Genomic DNA, 20,361 nt, shown 5'->3' with positions numbered 1-20,361 from the left:
GAAAACCCACGCAGGCACGGGGAGAACACGCAAACTCCACACAGAAAGGATTTGAACCCAGGACCTTCTTGCTGTGAGGCAACAGTGCTAACCACTTAGCCATTGTACCTAACAACCCCCCCAACCAATCGCTTTTAATTTAATGGCCAGTTTGTGTTCACATAGTACACAGTAAATATTTTTTTGCCGTCTGATTAGCAAGTGTGTCTTTAACAGATGTGGTGGTGGTGGTGTTTATTCTCGTGGTGGTGGTTGTTGTTGTTGTTGTTAAGATATGTCCTTGATGATCATGTTCTTGTTTCCTCAAGATGTGGAAATGTGAACTTTGCCAGAAGAACAAGCTGTAACCGATGTGGAAGGGGTGAGTAATGATGTACATGCTGGCTGTGAGACACGCGGTGTAATTAAACACACACACACACACTGTTTGTCTTTACAGTAATAAATGAATGAGATGTTTGTTTGAACAGAGAAAACGACAGATGCAAAGCTGATGAAGGCGGGAGGAACGGAGATTGGGAAAACCCTGGCCGAGAAGAGCAGGGGACTCTTCAGTGCCAATGACTGGCAGTGCAAAACGTGAGCACACTCTCTCTCACACACACACGTGCATTCTGGGGAAACACACACACACTTGCACACAGCTGAAATGCTTAAAGATGGCAGGTTCTTATTTAACAGGCAGCTTCATAATTATTGGCACCCGTCCCTTGGCTTGGCTTTACAAAAATATTTATCAAACAAACAATTTCTTTCACTGAATTAATTTCACATTTCTTTGAACTTAAGAGCAATCTATCTTTTCCTGTAATTTATTTTTAAAAGGATTAATATCATAATTATTGGCACCTTTCAGTGATCATTTTTCTTTTTTTTATCTCTGTCTGTGGTTTCATTTAAATGATTATTTGAAGTAGTTTTGTTCATGTGCATGTATGAAAATTAAACATTAAAGGTTTAATTGTTTTTGTTTAGATGGTACAATTATTGGCACCCCAAGAAATTTTTCTGTAACATCTTTTTTTTTTCCTTTTCTCTTTTTAAATTTATAAAATGTATAGTTTTTACATTTATTTTTATTTTTTAATTTTACTTGATAAATTACTGTATCACAAATTATTTTTTGTATTTTATTTTTCATAATAATAACTAATATTCTTTGTTTATCATATAGATGTGGAAACGTTAACTGGGCCAGAAGATCAGAGTGTAACATGTGCAACACTCCCAAATACGCCAAACTCGAGGAACGAACAGGTGACATCACCCACCTCAAACAGACATTATTATTATTATTATTATTATTATTATTTATTATTATTATTGAACACTGGCTCTGATGATTTATGTACAGCAATGTTTAATAATTAATTTGTTTATATTTTAAACCAGGATATGGTGGAGGTTTCAACGAGAGAGAGAATTTGGTTTACAACGAGAGAGAAGAATCAGACGGAGAATACGATGAGGTAGATACATTTCTGATGATAAAGCTTATTTGCATATATGGCATCAGTTATGTGTTAACTCAGATTTAAAAAAATAAAATAAAATCATCCCAAAATAAATGATAGAAATTCTAAGAGGAAGTGAGTCATAATTTAAATGGAAATAAATTACAAGGATAAATAATTATAATGAATTATCTAATATCTGGTTTGGATTAAAGGATGAGGGCAGGTTTATAAACTTGTATACCAGGTTTATTAGCTGGAACATCTAGGAAGGAAGACGGAGAAGACAGGTTCTTCCTCCGCACAGCGCTACACAAATAAATATGTAAATAAAGATCATTTGCTTCTGTGGAACTGTGGGTTCCAGTCGGGGAAGGAGGAGGAGGATTTTCTTCTTAAGTGGAACATAATGGTGCGTTAATTTAAAGGTCATGTCTGACCTTTGGCTAGGAAAAAATAACGAAGAAAACACGCACACCTTTTTTAAAAGATGTATTTCATAACACCGAACAAAGTTAAGAAGGAAAAAAAAAAAACACTTCATGTGGATAATGAAGTAATGTCCACTTCCTCCAAATGGGACTGTTTTGTACAGTGAGGATGGTAGAGGACAAAGACAATACAAGTCATACAAATTAATAAAATTTACTAAAAATTAGTCATAAAAAAATAATAAAAATTCAAAATAGTCTATGTTAATTAAAATAAATCAATTAATAAAGTTAATAAATGAAATTTTTTTTAAACAGGTTTTTATGGCACAGGTGCAGGGGGATTAGGTAGTATTCGGGGTATAGGAAAGGAAGAACAGGCGTTTAAGGTGACCTGGTGAAATAAAAGCTTTCTGGACTATACACACTCCTTAACGTGTCCAAATATCAGTTTATCTGTGTATTAATCTGAATTTTGGATATAATTCATTGCTGTTATACAATTTAACAGTCAGACGTTTGAGTTGAGCTGAAGAGTTGTGTCCTAAGATGAGTGAACACACACCACAATAAAGATTCTGACTGTATTTCTGTAGACAGCGGTTCCATATTTTGATCCTAACTAACCCCAGGCTTGTTTACGGAGGCATTTGATCATTTAATCAAAATTTAATTCTATAGCCAGCACTCGTACAGAAGTTAAGCTTCATGCAGCATATTTAACACAACAGAAATACTTTACGCTAAGTCATCGGTTATCTAATGACCACACAATCCTTTACAACAGTACATCAATAAACAAAAGAAAAAAACAAGTCTTTGGGTTCGTTATATCTTTGTGCGTTAATGTGTTTCCTGTTAGTTTGGTCGCATAAAAAAGAAGTTTCGAGGGAAGAACAAGAAGGACGGCGTAAAAAAAGGAGAACCTGAAAAGAAAGACAACGAGGAGGTGGAGGACGACGAGGAGGAGGAGGAAGATGAGGATGAAGATGGCGATCTTTCAAAATACAAACTTGATGTAAGAGTTCGATCAGATTTAAACACTTTATATTGTTTATACACAGATCAGCCATAACATTATGACCACCTGCCTAATATTGTCGTCCCCATTTTGCTGCCAAAACACTCCTGATCCATCGAGGCATGGACGCCACTAGATCCCTGAAGGTGTGCTGTGGTATCTGGTACCAAGATGTTAGCAGCAGATCCTTTAAGTTGCAAGGTAGAGCCTCCATGGGGGCCACCTCTCAACTTACAGAACTTAAATGATACTTTTGATAGATACTGACCACTGCAGACCGGGAACACCCCACAAGAGCTGTGGTTTTGGAGATGCTCTGATCCAGTGGTCTAGCCATCACAATTTAGCCCGTTTGGTCAAACTCACTCAAATCCTTATGCTTGTCCATTTTTCCTGCAAAATGTTGACTTGCTGCCTAATATATCCCACCCACTGACAGGTGCCACGATGAGATCATCAGTCTTATTCACGGCACCTGGCACTGGTCATAATGTTATGCCTGATCAGTGTAAATATAACGCATCAGTAACCTTTTTTTTGTTGTTGTTGTTGCGGTCATTAGGATGACGATGACGAGGATGACGACGAAGCCGATTTGTCCAAGTACGATCTGGACACGAGTGACGAGTTGAAGGCGCCGGAGAAGAAAGGCAGCGGCTCGGGTTCTTCTCGCTCGTCCTCGCGCTCCTCCAGCTCCAGCTCCCGCTCTCGGTCCAGGTCCAGGTAAAAGGGTACAGGTCAAGGGTAACGCCAGACAAAATGTCAGTATCAGCTTAACATCTTCATTCAAAACTGTTCGCTGATTATATACACTTATTTATTTATTTTATTGATCTGTTGTGTTGTGATTTTGTCGTGGAAGAAAAAGGCACTTTTAATTAACGCATGTACGTTCATCACCTGCCGATGTCCATCCACTCTGGTGTAGAAAAGCAAACGGTTACAACAAAGATGAGGGCGGTTTCCCTGGCAACCTTTTTGAAAATCAAATCAGAGAATAAATAATTATAACGATAAACAATGTTCCGGAAATTTCCTTATACCGAAATTTATTTCTTGTGCGTCAGAGTCACAGATGCATCAAGAAGGATAAAAAAAACTCCTTTAAGGTCATGATGTTTAACATTAAACTCAACATTAAACACTGCAAGACTACAGGGTGACGCGATGCTACGTAAATTTGTCTCGATCTGTTCATGTGCTTCAGCTCTTCTACAGTTCCCTCCTCCCTCACAGCTTCACTTCCTGCTCAGTTAATTTGAGACATAAAACAGAACGCCGCCTTGGGATCTGTGGTTTGATCTGTGTGTGTGTTTATGTATGTGTGTGTATATATAATATATATTACACACACAACACGACACGAGTATAAAGGCGTGAGAAATGAAACTAAAGCAGAGATCGTAAAAAAAAAGATCGTGCTGTTTTTCAGGGTTTGTACTTGGGCCCCTTAGTTCCAGTGAAAGGAACTCTTAATGCTTCTGCATGTTGGTGGGAACAGTTTGGGGATGACCCCCTCCCTGTTCCAAAATGACGGCATACCAGTGCACAAAGCAAGGTCCATAAAGACATGGATGAGCAAGTTTAGTGTGTCAGGTTGAGGTCAGGACTCTGAAGTTCCTCCACGCCATACTCACTCAGCCGAGTCCAACACATGAACTCAATGATTTGGAGGGGTGTCCCAAAACTTTTGGCAATATAGTGTGTGTGTATAGCTGCTACACCTTCGTATCTGGTGATTAGGGGGCAGGGACCTTCGTATTTGTGGGGGGGGGGCTTCTGGAGCCCACAAGACAGCCACAGCTTTTATTATTTATTCTTCTAGTATTGAAGCACAATTTAAAATGAAATTGATCCTCCTATCAGTGTTTTGGTCTGTTAAATGTTTTCTTTTCTTTTTCTCTCGTATTTTGTTCTTGGGGAAATTGGAAATGTGTTGCTCTGTGTTTCAGATCCCGGTCCAGGAGCTCGTCCAGTTCCAGATCGCGCTCTCGCTCGAGGTCTCGCTCAAGGTGAATGAGGTGACATGCGCTCTCCATGGGAGAGAGTGTATGCGAACTCGCAGTGGTTTCCAGAACCACTTCGGACTCAGAAGCAGAAGCAGCACTTGTTTTTGAGATTCTCTTTAAAAAATAATTTTTTAAAAGGTGCAATTAGACAATACAGGCTTTGTTGTAATTTCAGACAGCTATCTAGTGAAGGAGATTTTTATTCAGAAAGCAGCATGTACGGTTGTGTAACCATGACGATGATGATGAACCTTTTGGTGTAGTTGTTGAAATGTTTGCCGCGTTTGCGTCACTGATGAAAACCCGCCTGCTATATCCTCTTTAAAAGATCCAGCTCCCGCTCCGGGAAAGGCTCCGCCTCCTCGAGAAAGAGGTCTCGCTCGTCCTCGCCGTCTCCTGAGAGAGGACAGAAGAGAAGCCGCTCCAGATCCTCCTCTGGTGGACGCAAAAAAAGACGCTCTCGCTCCCAGTCGTCCGAAAGGTTTGGGTTTATGTGGTGTAACAAATGGCCCATTGCCTTCTTTTTACATTTTATGACACTGTTGATGAATTATAGTGATTTATTTTCCTCTTTTTTTTCCTGTGGACACTTTGCAGACCTGCCAACCTTCAGAGTTAACTTAAAAAAAAAAAAAAAAAAAAAAAAATTAAATTGAGACTAACTGCTGGTCTTGGAAGCCCCGCCCCTTCGCTCCCTCCTCCCCTCACATTAACAGCATCAGTTCATCTACATACGAACAAATAAAATAATAAGCTGCATTCTTCTGACTTTGTTACGATGGTGAACGTCAGTTAGTTAACATTGCATTAACTAACCTAAAAAAATTTATTTTATTGTAAATCGATAGCTCCGCCCCCTTCCCCTACCTCAGATTATTGACTCGGTGGACGATCGATTATCTGGCTTGAAAGACGTGCTTATCATATCGGCGTACTCCAGATTTAGCTCATGAATTATTAACTAATGTTTATTTACTAATATTAACAATCATGAGGAAGAGATTGGTTTCCGGTTTGAGTGATTAGGGCGGATCAATGGTGAGAAAACCTCGCCCAGGTTCCACATTAGATGAGCGATCGATTCATTTACTTGATCAATAACCAGACAATCAATTCATTTACTACATTTGAACAAATTTCCTTACGTTACTCTTCCCCTCGGTCAGCAGGTCTGCTCCAAATATATATATATATTTTCAGGTTATATTTATTAATTCTGAAATGACCTGACACTAAGTTATTTGTGCTCTCCCCCCCCTTCCCTCTTTATCTTTCTCTCTCTTTTCCTGTGTCTCTCTCTCTCTCGCTCTCTTATCTCTCTCTTCCTCTGTTGCTCTCTCTCTACCTCTAGGGGGCGTGGCTCATCCGGATCTTCTCGTTCCGGCTCACAAAAGAAATGATAAACAAAAGTCTTAAACACACAAAAAAAAATCTGGGGAAGAGGAAATCTTTCTTATAACTGCATGTTGTCTTTTGGGGAGAAAAAGAACTAAAACCTGTGGCGTTTCGAGTGAGAGTGATGGAGTACTCTAATGTTCAGTCTGTTTTCGTTGTGTTTTATTTTTATTTTTTTGTGGTAACCAAAATCTGCCTTTCTGACCATGTGAACTATCCGGACCCTCTGGTAATGACCGCTCAGTGACGCAGGTCGCTTTACAGAAAAGTATTAATAGCTTCACGTAGAATTTTTTTTTTCATGAATTATTAGCTGATGCTGGTTTTCCAAATTCAGATTTGTAGGCAATGAATTTAAAATTCCGGTTTCATCCGTGGTTAATTGTCGTCTAGTTGTGTAAGGTGAAGGTAAGTATGGTCTTCTTTTTGTTTTTTGGGGTCAGGGGGTCGTAGCCGAATCGATTCATTTAAAGGAGCTAATTTTTGAACGCTTTATTTTTTTTTTTTCTTTTTTTGTTTTAAAGTCCTTATCGGCCTCCGCTAGCAAAACACCTTTCCCGATTTGTTTAGGAACCAGCTCTACAAAGCCAGAACATTAACCACGTTTGTCCGCATCTCATCAAGGGGAAGTAGTTTCCGATTCGTTAGAACTACATGGCAATGTGATCAGCGTGAATAAAACCCTGTTAAACTGATCCCTGTGTGCTGAGTTTCTTCTTCATCGAGGCTTTCCTTGAATTCTTCATTCTGATTGGGCGATTCATTTCCTCATTTCTAAAGCAACCACTCCTTCACAGGGACTCGTCTGTGTACATGGATTAAAACCTAGATGTGTGTGTATAAGGAGTCTCCAGTGTCGGAGGTGAACCTGTAAATTTTCTGATGCTGTCGAAAGTCACTTATGACCTGAGGTCAATTTAAATGCCATCACGATGTCGTAACTACGAAACAGGAAGCCTCCATATTTGTTTGTGGGCGTGTCTAACAAAAATAAACATGTATAAAGATTTTACGATTCAATTTCTTAAAGGAACTCGATATTTAAAAATTTTTTGTGATGTGTCCTAATCACAAACTCTGTCATATTGTCATGTCCACAACCTTCCAAGGAGAACGTCTGAGGCTCTAGGAAGGCAGGAAGTCTTCAGGACTGAGGAAGGAGTCATGAGAAGAGGGGACAGAAAGAGGCTGGTGAAAGGCTCTTTATAGCTGCTATAATGTAAGTGAGATCAGGAGCTAACTGCCTACATGGATGTTCCACAGTCTTTAATGTTACTGTAAATGGATAAAAAAAAATTTATTGTTAAGTCAGTGAAGTGAAAAGTTGCTTTTGTGAGAGTGGAAAGAAATCTGCTTTTATAGGAAAAAAAACATTTGAAAATGTGGTGTGCAAGACAGTGGTGAGACCGGCCATGCTGTATGGTTTAGAGGCAGTGTCACTGAGGAAGAGACAGGAGTCAGAGCTGGAGGTAGCAGAGCTGAAGATGTTGAGGTTCTCTTTGGGAGGGACACGGTTGGACAGGATTAGGAACGAGTACATCAGAGGGACAGCTCATGTTGGACGTTTGGGGGACAAAGTTAGGGAGGACAGATTAAGATGGTTTGGACATGTCCAGAGGAGGGAGAGTGAGTATATTGGTAGGAGAATGTTGGACATGGAGCTGCCAGGCAGGAGGAAAAGAGGAAGGCCAAAGAGGAGGTATATGGATGGAATAAATGAGGATATGAAGCTAGTGGGTGTAAGTGTTGAGGATGGAGAAGATAGGGATAGGTGGAGAGAGATGATTCACTGTGGAGACCCCTGAAGGGAAAAGACCAAAGAAGAAACATTAGAAAATGTCATCTTTTGTTATTTTCCAGTAAGAGCATGACACTTACTTAATATCTGTTGTTAAATATAAAGGTAAAGGCACATCCTGTTCTGTCAAATTTTACACATTTAGTGTGTGTTTGCAGTTTAACAAACATTTAGATTCAGAGTAGTAGTGGTGATTTAAGTAAGGAGGATCGGGGCTCAAGCTCCAGCACCACCAAGCTCCACTGTTGGGCAGTTCAGCAAGGCCCTTAAACACCACAGACACCCCCACCCCCACCCCTGGCACCAGAGGTGCTGTATCATAGCTGCCCCTGCACTCTGACACCAACTTCCTCAGCTGTGATACACAAAGAAAAGAATTCCACTGTGCTGTAATGTATGTGTGGCCATAATAAAGGCTCCTTGCCCTCAGTTCTACTTCATCTAAAATTTTCTGTAGCACCATCACTGATAGGTCTCTTGGTGGCGCTGCTTACACCTTAAATACACTCCAGACAAATCCTCCTGCAGTTATTCATCATACTGTGATTAAAATGTCAATTTAATGGCTTCTGTATTTAATGGGAACAAAAGTCACTAAGATTAAATGGTTCAGTCTGCATAGGTTCCCTCTCAGGAATAAAGTCATCAGACTTTCTTGTCACTGCACTGGGGCAATCAAGGGGAGGTTTTTTATTATTGTTTATGATCTTTATTATTATAACCACCGCGCAGAACAGTGGAATTCTTTGCTTTGCCTATCCTATCTGAGGAAGTTGGGGTCAGAGCACAGGGGCAGCTATGGTACAGCGCGACTTGAGCAGAGAGGGTTAAGGGCCTTGCTCAGGGGCCCAACAGTGGCAGCTTGGCAGTGTCTCTTTCTTGAACCCTGACCTCCTGAACCCAGAGCCTTAACCACTTGAACCACCACTGCCTCATGAGTTTCATATATCCCATCTTATCAAGCTGGGGTCAGGGCACAGGGTCAACCATGGTGCGGTGCCACTGACTGAAGGGCCCAACGTTGATAGCTTGGTAGTTTGAAGTCTTGAACCCTGACCTTCTGATTAGCCCGTCATGAGATTTAGACATTCAGGATATACAGTTTCCCCTTGTCCTCTCTGATACACCGTATACAGCTTCACATGTGAAAGATGGACACTAAAGGTACAACAGGTCAAGGAAGGAAATGAAAGTCTACAGGTCTGATACACATGAGCATAACGCACCCTTACGGCTTAATAAAGCTTTATACTGTAAACAGCCATTGTTTTCCTTTATTCCCAGTTAAGTACTCTAAATACAGGTTTCTGCTCCGTGTGATAATTACTGCCGCTTCACAGCCATAGACAGTAAAGTACAGTGAAATTAAACCACTTGTAAAGTTACAGAAAAATAAATTACCTGCTGTAAACTTACAGTGAATGATACTTTAAAACTTTTGTAAATTTCCTGTAGACTTGCAGCAAAAAAACTTAAACCTGCTGTTTTAAATGTGTAGGAAATTTAAGCAAAATAAACCTGTAAAGTTGTGTAATAAACTGATGTAAAGTTACAACAAAATAAAACCTAACCGCTGGAAAGTTGCAGTAAAATTAAAATTCACTTTTACAGTACATTTTTACAATGTACCTTTATTTCTGACCTTTACATAAACATCGCCCAGGCTTCACGTGTAAAATTTATTCTTTAATGTGTGTGTTTGTTTTCACACATGAGGAAAACACGTGAAATGCGTGAATGTTCTACTGGATCATGGGTGTGTTTATGTTTCCGCGCATGTGCACAGCAAAGTGTGTGTGTGTGTGATGCTACTTTAGCTCTGTTTAGTGCTTGTGCACATCAGACCGTTATGAATGTTCATAGCAGGAGTCCCGCCTCTGCGCTCAGACGCGTAACGCGAGTGCGCGTTCTCTCCCCGCACTCCGTCCCGGCGCTCCTGTGTCTCTCACCACGACCATGGTCACACAGGCAGGATGACATCCAAATGTGAGCCCGGTCTACCGTCGAACAGCTCAGGAGACGCAATGTTGGATTCGAACGCGTCCAAACCTGCGCGCGATCCCAGCGCGAGCGACATCAGCAGGAGCGCGACATGCGGCTCCGTGTCCATCGCCTTCCCCATCACCATGATGGTGACCGGGATGGTGGGCAATTTACTGGCCATCCTGCTGGTCTACAGTGCGTACAGGCGGAAAGAGAACAAACGGAAGCAGTCCTTTTTGCTGTGCATCGGCTCTCTGGCGCTGACGGATCTGTTTGGACAGCTTCTCACGAGCCCCATAGTCATTTCCGTGTACAGAGCGGAGCTGCAGTGGGAGCGTGTCGACGTCTCCGGGACTCTGTGCCCGTTCTTTGGCGTGTGCATGACCACTTTTGGCTTATGCTCGCTGTTCTTTGCGAGCGCCATGGCTGTGGAAAGAGCTCTAGCCATCACCGCGCCTCACTGGTACTCCAACAGCATGAAGACCACCGTCACCAAGCACGTGCTCGTCTCCATCTGGTGCCTGGTGCTGTGCTTCGCCCTGTTGCCCATCATCGGAGTCGGGAAGTACACCCTGCAGTGGCCCGGTACGTGGTGCTTCATCAGCACCGGCGACACGAACGTCAGCGGGAACACGTTTTTTGCCGTGACCTTCGCCGCGCTCGGGATCTCCTCTCTGCTGGTCACCTTCTCCTGTAACGTGGTGACGATCCGCGCGCTAGTGGCGCGCTGCCGAGTCAAACCCAGCGCGTCGCAGTGGTCCAAGCAGTGGGAGAGACTGACCACTGAGACGGTCATCCAGCTCATGGGGATCATGTGTGTGCTGCTCATCTGCTGGTCTCCTTTACTGGTCTGTATTACATGTGTGTTTTGTGTTTGTGTGTGTGTGTGTGTGTGTGTGTGTGTTTTACGCACTTAAGCGCACTGTTAGAGAGCAGTCGAGCTGTCCGGCTGCGCGCGCTGTCTCCAAGTGGTGTGAGAAAACATGAGAAGACGTCAGTGTCCTTTTAGCTAATTACATTATTATGTACACTCCTAGAGGAGAGACGAGAGTGATCAATATCGAGAGAGAGAGAGAGAGAGAGAGAGAGCTGAGTGTTCTGGGAATAAAGTAAACAAAAATGAGTTCATCAGTGTATAAAAAAATAGAAGATAAAAAATAGAATAAAGATTAAATATAGAATAAATAAAAAGAATTTAAAAAAACCTTATAAAATAAACTAATGCTATAATACAATGCAATTAATATCATTAATAAAAATATAATAATACAATTTTAAAGGTTTATAAATGAAACAATTAATAAAATGTAAAAGTTTAACTAAATAATTATTTTTATTTACTTAATTATTTAAAGTGCTTCTTTTATATCTACTTTAAATCTATTATATTATTAATACATTATTATTATTATTATTATTATTATTATTATTATTATTATTATGTAGCACTTTTCTGAAATCTCCCTTTTTCACAGTAAATTTTTTAAAAACATTTATCCCAGAAATAATTTAGCTATAAATCTACAAGCAGGTTGAACAAGAGTTCAAAATGTTCCATGTAAAATGTCCCAGACTTTCTTTCTCTCTGTTTTCTGAAGGTTGTAGCTGATCATCTCACCACTCTGTAATGTTGGGCAATTCTTTAAAACAAAACTAAATTCCTGTTATTTCTGACAGTGTAAATGTTCTGACAGTTTAAAAGTCAGCTTTAAATATTTTTCAGTCTGACACTGAGGAAACATAAGTGACTCCAGATGTTGGAGAAAAAAGTTAGTTCTCCGAGCCAGAACTCCAGCGTTGTAATGAGCGCCAGTGAGTAATAAACTCTAATAACCTTTCAGACATCCAGTTTCTGTTCATTGTTCCGCGTCGGTGTGCTCCGTGAATCTCCGCCAGCCAGGAGAACGCTGGGTCTTACACTCCTGCCATCAACTCTTTGACATCTCCAGGCATCTGGTAGCCATCATGCTGGTTTAGCAGCAGAAGCTGGAGTTAAAAGCACTTCATTTAGACATATACACAGAGCGGAACTGTATCATACGCATGCGTCCGTTCTCTTTACATCACACCCTACGTCGATTATTTAACCTACTTCTCTTAGGCTTTGTGTCCTTTTGCATGAAGGGAGACGAATGAGCGGTCAGCCTCCTTCTCTCTGGCTCATCGCTGTCTTCATGCTCGTGTGACCGGTTCGAATGGTGCTGCTGAATTCTCTAATCCAATTGGTCAGAAGGTGATTCATTTACTAGAACAGCAGCACTGACTGTAGCACACGTTTCTATAGCAACCACTCCTTCACAGAGAGTGTATTTGTTAAGTTTTCTGTAAGGAGGTGTTTATTTAACGTTTATGGAAGGAGTCTCCAGTGTTGAGTTAAAGAGAGGCTGGTGAAGGAACGACAGGAAGTAAGTTGTTTACTAGGAAACGCATCTTGTCAAATGCAACTATAAACAGATAAAAAGTATCACATCGTGAATTGCTGTGTTTAAGAGGAATAAAAATCCAGGAATTCCACTTCATCACACAGCTCTGTTGTTGATTATTTTCCTCTAACAGCACGACCCGGAGCGTGCTCACAGACACAGTTTGTTACCCCCAGCAGGGGTAAAATAGTTGCACCGTGTAATACGAGCTTTTTATTTGTTTAAAACAGAGCTACTGTTGTCATATTTACAGAAGTTCTTCTTCCAGGAGCTTCGGTAAAATAAATACGCAGAGAAGAAACGACCGTCTAAGAGCCGCTTCAGGCTGTAAACAAAGAGGGAAAAAAACAAATCATGTGGAAACGCCATTAAAGGTTCCAGCTAGAACCTGACACCGGTGCTTCTCTACCAAAAAAGTAGAACCTTTAAGTAAGAAGAGCTAAATGTTCCACTCCTGACAGGTTTTAGGTATTAATAAGCAATAATAATAATAACACTAAGGGTTCTTTAAAGGTTTATCAGATAACTAAGCTTCCTAACAAGGTTCTACTTGAGATAGGAGAACACGCTGTTGTGACTTTTTCCTTAATTAGTTAATTAAAGACAATTAAAATTGCATTAATTTGTGTAGTCCAGACAGAGAGTCGCTTACTGGTCCACATAGGATTCCATAGAAACCACTTAGCAATGCAGTAGCAGCACCTGGAATTATTTATCAACACTCTAGTGACCAGCTGTGCTACCATATCTACAGCCTAGCAACACCATAGCAACCAAACAATACACAACAAGGATACACAAACAATCTCTTACCAGACTGCCACAACAACCACCTGAAAAACTATAACAACCCTCAGCAACCACCACAGTACCACAGTAACCACTTATTAACACTAGTGACCACCTGTAATACCATAGCAACCTCTTGGAATAACTAGCAACCACCCAGGATACAGTAGTTGGATAGACTAGGAGTTCCTGATGTTGCCAGGAAATAAATGTGACCCATATTTAGTATTTATGGTACATCCTGACTGACCAACCATTCTATTCTTTTTCCAGATCCTAATGTTGAAGATGATCTCCAACCACACGTCTTCTCACCACTGCAAACCCTCAGCGATTCCTCTCCTCCCCAGCCGCGACTTACAGATGGACTGCAACTTCTTCCTGACCGCCATTCGCCTGGCCTCGCTCAATCAGATACTGGACCCATGGGTTTACCTGCTTCTCAGAGAGATCCTCCTGAGGAAGTTCTGCCAGGTGGCTAACGCCGTGTCTAACTGTTCTCTGGACGGACAGAAAGAGACGAAGAAGGAAACCGCTCCAGATGCTGCAAAGGATCCGGCCAAGGAGAACGATGAGTGTAAGAAACTGGCTTCTCCCGATCCTGGTGGAAGTGCACAAGCGTGACTGCAGTTATTTATGGAAAGCTGTCTTTATATAAACGTGCGCTCATGGACCACGACATTGGCATGCGTACGATTAACCTCATTCTACCCGACGCTGGCTTTTTGTATCTCAGCGTGACGCCTGAGCACGCGCGAGTCCGGCATGCAAACACTCGCCGCTTATAAACAACTACAACCGCTCGACTCTGGCGTTTGTCCATGTTGCTAAATAAATTCTCATCCTGTGAAGCCAAACGCCACAAGCCGAGATCTGGACCCTGTTCTTCTTTATACGTTGACTTAACAAACACAAAATGACATGTTCCAGACGCGTAAGTCATTCCAATCACACAAGAACGGGATTAGCGCAGCCGGATCGAGTTATCCGAGATAATTCCACGCGCCGACGTTAACCGGAAAGCAGCGACGGAACCCGAGAAGCTGCAGAAAAGATTTTGCTAACACTTTTTATGAAGGTCATATTTAAAATAAGCTAAAAACACATCCGTATCTTGTTATAATGCGTTCATAAACGAAAGGTCATTGTCACGTTACAGCTTTAAAGGAATCTGAATGTAGGTGCGGTATTTTATAGCTATCTTTATCATGAGTTTATCATGATTCATTAAAACCATGCATTATTAAAGCTCATAATGCTTTATATCATCAATACTAATGAATCTCAACCACTCTGGCAGTTTGTATAGTGCATTATGACTTTTTGCAGCTTCTGGAAGGACTCCTGCAGTGTACGTTTGGTCGTGATTAAACTGTGAACAATAAAAGGAAGGAAATTCTGCTGATTTATTCAAGTCTTTGTTTGAAACGTGTCACATTACTTACGCTGAATGTATTTGGTATCTGTGTGATATAACCTGTCATAAACAGGACTTAAATCAGTTCAGTTTGAAGAGTAAACATGGTCACAAAGCATGATGCAGAAATTTTTAGGTATATTATACACTGATGATCAGCCATTACATTAAAACCTGTTGATGAGTTGATGTGCTGGATGTAAGAATCTCAATGATGACAAATTGTGATGTCTAGATCAGAGAAATGCAGATGTTTCCAGTACGCAGTGGTTAAAAGTCTCCAAGGAAGAACAAGTAGTGAAGAAGAGACAGGATGATGGACACACAAGAGTCTCTGAAGCAGGGCACACACACTACAGGCAATTTAGAGACTCCAGTCAGCCTAGGGGAAACCCATCAAGCACAGGGAGAACATGCAAACTCCACACATACAGCGAGCGGGAGCAAGACTCGAACCCAGGATGCTGGAGGTGTGAGGCAAACATGCTAACCACTAAGCCACCTTATGTTTTTAATGTAGTATTAATTTATTCTGTAGGTGTGTGTTACTGTATTTTGTGTATTTTGTAGGTGTGTGTTACTGTATTTTGTGTATTGTGTGTATTTTGTAGGTGTGTGTTACTGTATTTTGTGTGTTGTGTGTATTTTGTAGGTGTGTGTTACTGTATTTTGTGTAGTTTGTAGGTGTGTTACTGTATTTTGTGTATTGTGTGTATTTTGTAGGTGTGTGTTACTGTATTTTGTGTATTTTGTAGGTGTGTGTTACTGTATTTTGTGTGTTGTGTGTATTTTGTAGGTGTGTGTTACTGTATTTTGTGTGTTGTGTGTATTTTGTAGGTGTGTGTTACTGTATTTTGTGTATTGTGTGTATTTTGTAGGTGTGTGTTACTGTATTTTGTGTGTTGTGTGTATTTTGTAGGTGTGTGTTACTGTATTTTGTGTATTTTGTAGGTGTGTGTTACTGTATTTTGTGTGTTGTGTGTATTTTGTAGGTGTGTGTTACTGTATTTTGTGTGTTGTGTGTATTTTGTAGGTGTGTGTTACTGTATTTTGTGTGTTGTGTGTATTTTGTAGGTGTGTGTTACTGTATTTTGTGTGTTTTGTAGGTGTGTGTTACTGTATTTTGTGTGTTGTGTGTATTTTGTAGGTGTGTGTTACTGTATTTTGTGTGTTGTGTGTATTTTGTAGGTGTGTGTTACTGTATTTTGTGTATTTTGTAGGTGTGTGTTACTGTATTTTGTGTGTTGTGTGTATTTTGTAGGTGTGTGTTACTGTATTTTGTGTGTTGTGTGTATTTTGTAGGTGTGTGTTACTGTATTTTGTGTATTTTGTAGGTGTGTGTTACTGTATTTTGTGTGTTGTGTGTATTTTGTAGGTGTGTGTTACTGTATTTTGTGTGTTGTGTGTATTTTGTAGGTGTGTGTTACTGTATTTTGTGTGTTGTGTGTATTTTGTAGGTATGTGTTACTGTATTTTGTGTGTTGTGTGTATTTTGTAGGTGTGTGTTACTGTATTTTGTGTGTTGTGTGTATTTTGTAGGTGTGTGTTACTGTATTTTGTGTGTTGTGTGTATTTTTTTGTAGCACAAGTTGCTGAAAAACTCCATGCTCTGTTTAATGTCCTGGTGCCACAGATCCCACAGCACACCTCCAGGCCTCAGCACTGGCACTAATATCAGGGCAGCTGGTTTTAATGTTATGGCTGATCACTGTTTATAAACCTGTAATAAGATCTTCTGAGGTCATGAAGTGACCAGGAAAAACTGCCCAAGATAACAGAACACAATTTATTCATTCTCTCAGTATTTACAATTCCCAAATCTATAAATATGGATGTTTATTTAAGTTGTGGTTCATGGTCTGTTATGGACAGACCCGTGGAAATGTATGGGGTTTTAAATCTACTGGGACACAACTGCAGTAATCTCAGTACATTAATGTTAACACGCCCTAATGACACAATTATTTAACCCTTTTTTTTCCAGAACACTGAGAATTGTAAATGGACTTATGGGATATCTTTATTCAGGATAAAGAACTGAATGATGTTCTGTCTGTGAGTCTGATCTATAACGAGTCTGTCGGCTTTCAGTGTGTGTTAGACATGTGTCTTCCCCATGTTGTCTTTTGCGAGATATTTGCATCGGCATACGAAGCATTTTCGTCATCCAAAGCATTTTCGGCATACGAACAAACCGAACCAAATGCCAGCTAAGTTGCGCGTACATCTGGGAGCCGTTTAAAACTTGTTAGCTTTTCCACTTAGTTAGTGGAAATCCAAATGAAGCCAACATTTGAAGCCGAAGAGAGTTTTACCGAATTTGTTTTCAGTCAGGAAAAAGTCAACCCACGATACCAACGTTGCCTTCGGCATGCATTCAGGTGGTTTTTCGGGTGTTTTTTTGTTGACAGATTGGTGATGTGGGCGGTCTGTTCTATTTTTAGCCCAAGCTTGGTGGCACGACTTCCTGTGAGGAGCCTTGACATGGAATGCTTGGCTTGGGTCAGTTCTTTGTAAGCACCCATACAGTTTACATACGCTGAGTATTGGGAATATTGGTCATATTTTTGGGCGGCTGGAACGGATTATCTGCATTTACATTATTTCTAATGGGAGAATTTGTTCTGCAAAACAAATCTTCGCCTTAAGAACTCAACCTCCAGAACCTATGCTGAGGTTCCACTGTACTATGTTTTGTTTTTAACGTCCCAGCTGTTTGGAAGCTAATGAATATGTGTAATGTTTGTAAATTAACAGGATGTGGTAGCTTAGTGGTTAAGGTTTTGGACTACTGATCAGAAGGTTGTGAGCTCAAACCCCAGGTCCTCTCCTGGACCCCTGAGCAAGGCTCTTGTTGCTGAGTTGCATAAAAAAGAAGGGTGTCTACCAAACGCCTTAAAGTTATATAAAGAAATGTGACAGAAGGGTGTCATGTTGTCATGCCCGGACTCGGAGAAGCCGGAGTTCTGTTTGGATGTTTTGAACTTACTGTCCACCATTTTGGGCTTTTGAGTGAAATGTCCATTAAGCAGATCTCACATATCAAAGTCCTGTTTGTCCTTGAACCTCTTCTATTAACTTGTTAATGTTCGCAAACAGACGTCTGTATTGTAGCCCTTATCTGTCTGTGTCACGCAGTGGCGTGTTCCTTGGGGTTGCCAGGGTCGCCATGGTTACGCCAAATTGCTATGGCTAGTTTTGGGATGGAGGAAGCAAGTCTATGGTCAAGTCAGAATGAACTCTAATCTGTTTCTGTAAACACGAGCTGTGAGAAAGCAAGAGAAAGTGCAGATAGTGTATCTGAGAAGAAATTTCCACTGCAAAGACTGGCACAGGGACCAGGAGATTTAGATCGGATAAGTCTGGTCTGGACCTGAGACTTGTGTGTGAACCGGGTGAACCATATTTATTTATTTAGGGGTTTTTCAGCCACTTTCTGGAGTTTTGTGTAGAGATTTTTGTGTAGAGATTTCTGAGATTTTTTTGTGAGTCTTTGTGTTAAAGTTTTATCTTTTTATGTTGAACATTTACTGCCCTTGAAATGAAGGCAATATTTTTTTCTTGCTGGTGATCTGGTTGAAATGATTAAACCAGTTTTATAAATCAAATTTCAGAATAATTTACTGGAATATCATTGGGTACAAAAGTTTGTGCCCCCTCAGGACAAAATAACATAACGGTTTCATTCTTTGCGTTCTTGGCTTGGCATTCTTGTGTTACAGGATTTTTTTCAGGGTACTATTCATGTGTTAGTAAAAGTCAACAAAAGCAAAAGAAAACAGTTACAGATGGAACGGCTCATTTTTATTACTGTTTACTGAGCAAGAAGATAATTAAAAATGAAGGACAAACAATGGTGATCAGTGATTGGTCGAGCAGAACAATAGTGATCAGTGATTGGTCTATCAGAACAATGGTGATCAGTGATTGGTCAATCAGAACAATGGTGATCAGTGATTGCAGAGAACCCCAATCCATGGCCAGTTTTGCCCTTAAAAAGGTGACAATTTTAGCAGCAAAGTCAATAATTCGGCAAAATAACAATAATGTATGTAACCCAGTAAGGGTTAGTAATAAAATTGTGTAGATTGTAGAGTGTAGAAACCAAGATAGTAATAAAGATGTTTTTAAAAATATGTTCCAGAAGAATCTGGTCAAGTTTGTCGGGTGTGTACTTGTGAATTGTTTTGCTTTTAACCAACAGGTTTGTTCAGTAACTTGTACTTGGTTAAATGAATGTATATTTCCACTCTTTTGGAGGAAAGTGTCGTTACTAAATGGTTAGAGAAAGAGTGGGAGGAGTTTTCATGCAATTAGACTTAATTAGATTAATTTCACAGGAAAAGTAAGAAAGAATCTTTAGTAGCTAGAGTTTTCTTGCAAGTGTTTGTTTTTTGTTTTTCTGTAATTTCACTCTGGATCAGAGTTTAATTGAGTTGAATTGTTTCCTGCTGAAGCTGAGTGCAGGAGTCGCCATTCGCTGTGTCACTCAAAGGACATTTGAATACAGACATTTTGTGAGTTTGTTTATTTCATTATCAGATTAATTATTTGTAATTAGATGTTTAAAGGACCAGAAAACTTCCAAAATCCCTGCGTAGTTCAGAGTAGCTCTGGCAGCATGTTAGAAGATGTTCACAGCTGTTCATCACGTGAAGTACAGGACTGTGTTCATCAGGTCTGGACATGGTTTGATTGAATCTACAGACAGGTGATTTCTTTTCTTTTATTTGTTCTTTGAGAGTGAAGAGGCCTTATGTGGTTTTTTAATCATGATTAAAACACAAAACAGGAAAATATTGTGAATAATTGGCTACATTAGAAACACCTGATCCAGATCATCCTGAGTCTCAGCCTTCAGTCCTGCCAGCGTTTGATTCATTGTCTTTATTGCAGGATACAGAGACTTTAATTTCTGGACAAAGTGCAAAAGTATTCACCCCTATCGAAAATTTGTCCAAAAATGTTCGATAGGGGTGAATACGTTTGCACTCATCTGTATTGCTGACTCACACTGGTTACTGAGTGAATTAGTAGAATTCAATATTATAATTAATATGGAGATATTTAGATGTTTAAGTACTAATTATGCTTTGCAGCTCATTTACTGTAATGTGGAGTGTTATTTGTCTCTCTCCGAGGCTTCGTCAGACTCAGATATGTGTCAGATATATAATCTGTTCCCAGCAGCTATGAGGAAAATAAACGTGAGCCAAAAACCAGTGTCTGTTTATACAGGGGGGCTGAAATGAACAGCGGCGGAACAGTACAGCTCTTCATGACTTTTTTTTTTTACTTGAACCTGATCACATTCCATCATGACTTGTTTAAATTTTTATTTTTATTTAGCAGCATGCTCTTATTCTTTAACCCACTTCTTTACACTCTGGGTCACACTGGGAACTGAATGATGTTCTGTCTGTGAGTCTGATCTATAACGAGTCTGTCGGCTTTCAGTGTGTGTTAGACGTGTGTTTTTCCCTCTGTTGGAGAACCTTACACAGAATTTTACTGGTTACAGATTAAATCTGAGCTGCTTTTTAGATGAACAAGCACTTGGAGAACATCTCAGAGAGCAGGAATGGGTTTGAGATCAACATTTACTTTGAAGATACAAACATTTCTGTGGAAATAAATGAAT

The 20,361-nt window shown here is 40.2% G+C and overlaps 2 protein-coding genes across 3 annotated transcripts in view; both read left to right on the top strand.

Moving 5' to 3' along the window:
- zranb2 (zinc finger, RAN-binding domain containing 2) overlaps positions 1-7,005 on the top strand; it is an 8,566-nt gene extending 1,561 nt beyond the window's left edge. Inside the window, exons 2-10 of one of the 2 annotated variants that reach the window (XM_058402990.1) lie at positions 309-361; positions 471-579; positions 1,175-1,257; positions 1,393-1,469; positions 2,748-2,903; positions 3,469-3,629; positions 4,859-4,918; positions 5,244-5,396; positions 6,267-7,005. In XM_058402990.1, the coding sequence (XP_058258973.1) occupies positions 309-361; positions 471-579; positions 1,175-1,257; positions 1,393-1,469; positions 2,748-2,903; positions 3,469-3,629; positions 4,859-4,918; positions 5,244-5,396; positions 6,267-6,315 (901 nt within the window). In that variant the 3' untranslated portion in view covers positions 6,316-7,005. Of the gene's footprint in view, positions 1-308; positions 362-470; positions 580-1,174; positions 1,258-1,392; positions 1,470-2,747; positions 2,904-3,468; positions 3,630-4,858; positions 4,919-5,243 lie in introns of both variants that reach the window. The other variant, XM_058402989.1, reaches the window with a different exon arrangement.
- Positions 7,006-9,942: 2,937 nt separating this feature from the next.
- On the top strand, positions 9,943-14,717 carry ptger3 (prostaglandin E receptor 3 (subtype EP3)). The gene is given in 3 exon segments (XM_058402988.1): positions 9,943-10,010; positions 10,012-10,939; positions 13,577-14,717. Coding segments are annotated over 3 exon segments (1,332 nt in total). The 5' UTR covers positions 9,943-9,957; the 3' UTR covers positions 13,928-14,717.
- The last annotated feature ends 5,644 nt before the right edge of the window (positions 14,718-20,361 follow it).

The sequence above is a fragment of the Hemibagrus wyckioides genome, linkage group LG11, assembly GCF_019097595.1.
Source record: "Hemibagrus wyckioides isolate EC202008001 linkage group LG11, SWU_Hwy_1.0, whole genome shotgun sequence".
NCBI lineage: Eukaryota > Metazoa > Chordata > Actinopteri > Siluriformes > Bagridae > Hemibagrus > Hemibagrus wyckioides.
The sequence above is the reverse complement of the archived record's forward strand: the minus strand, read 5'-3'. Positions and strand labels throughout refer to the sequence as shown.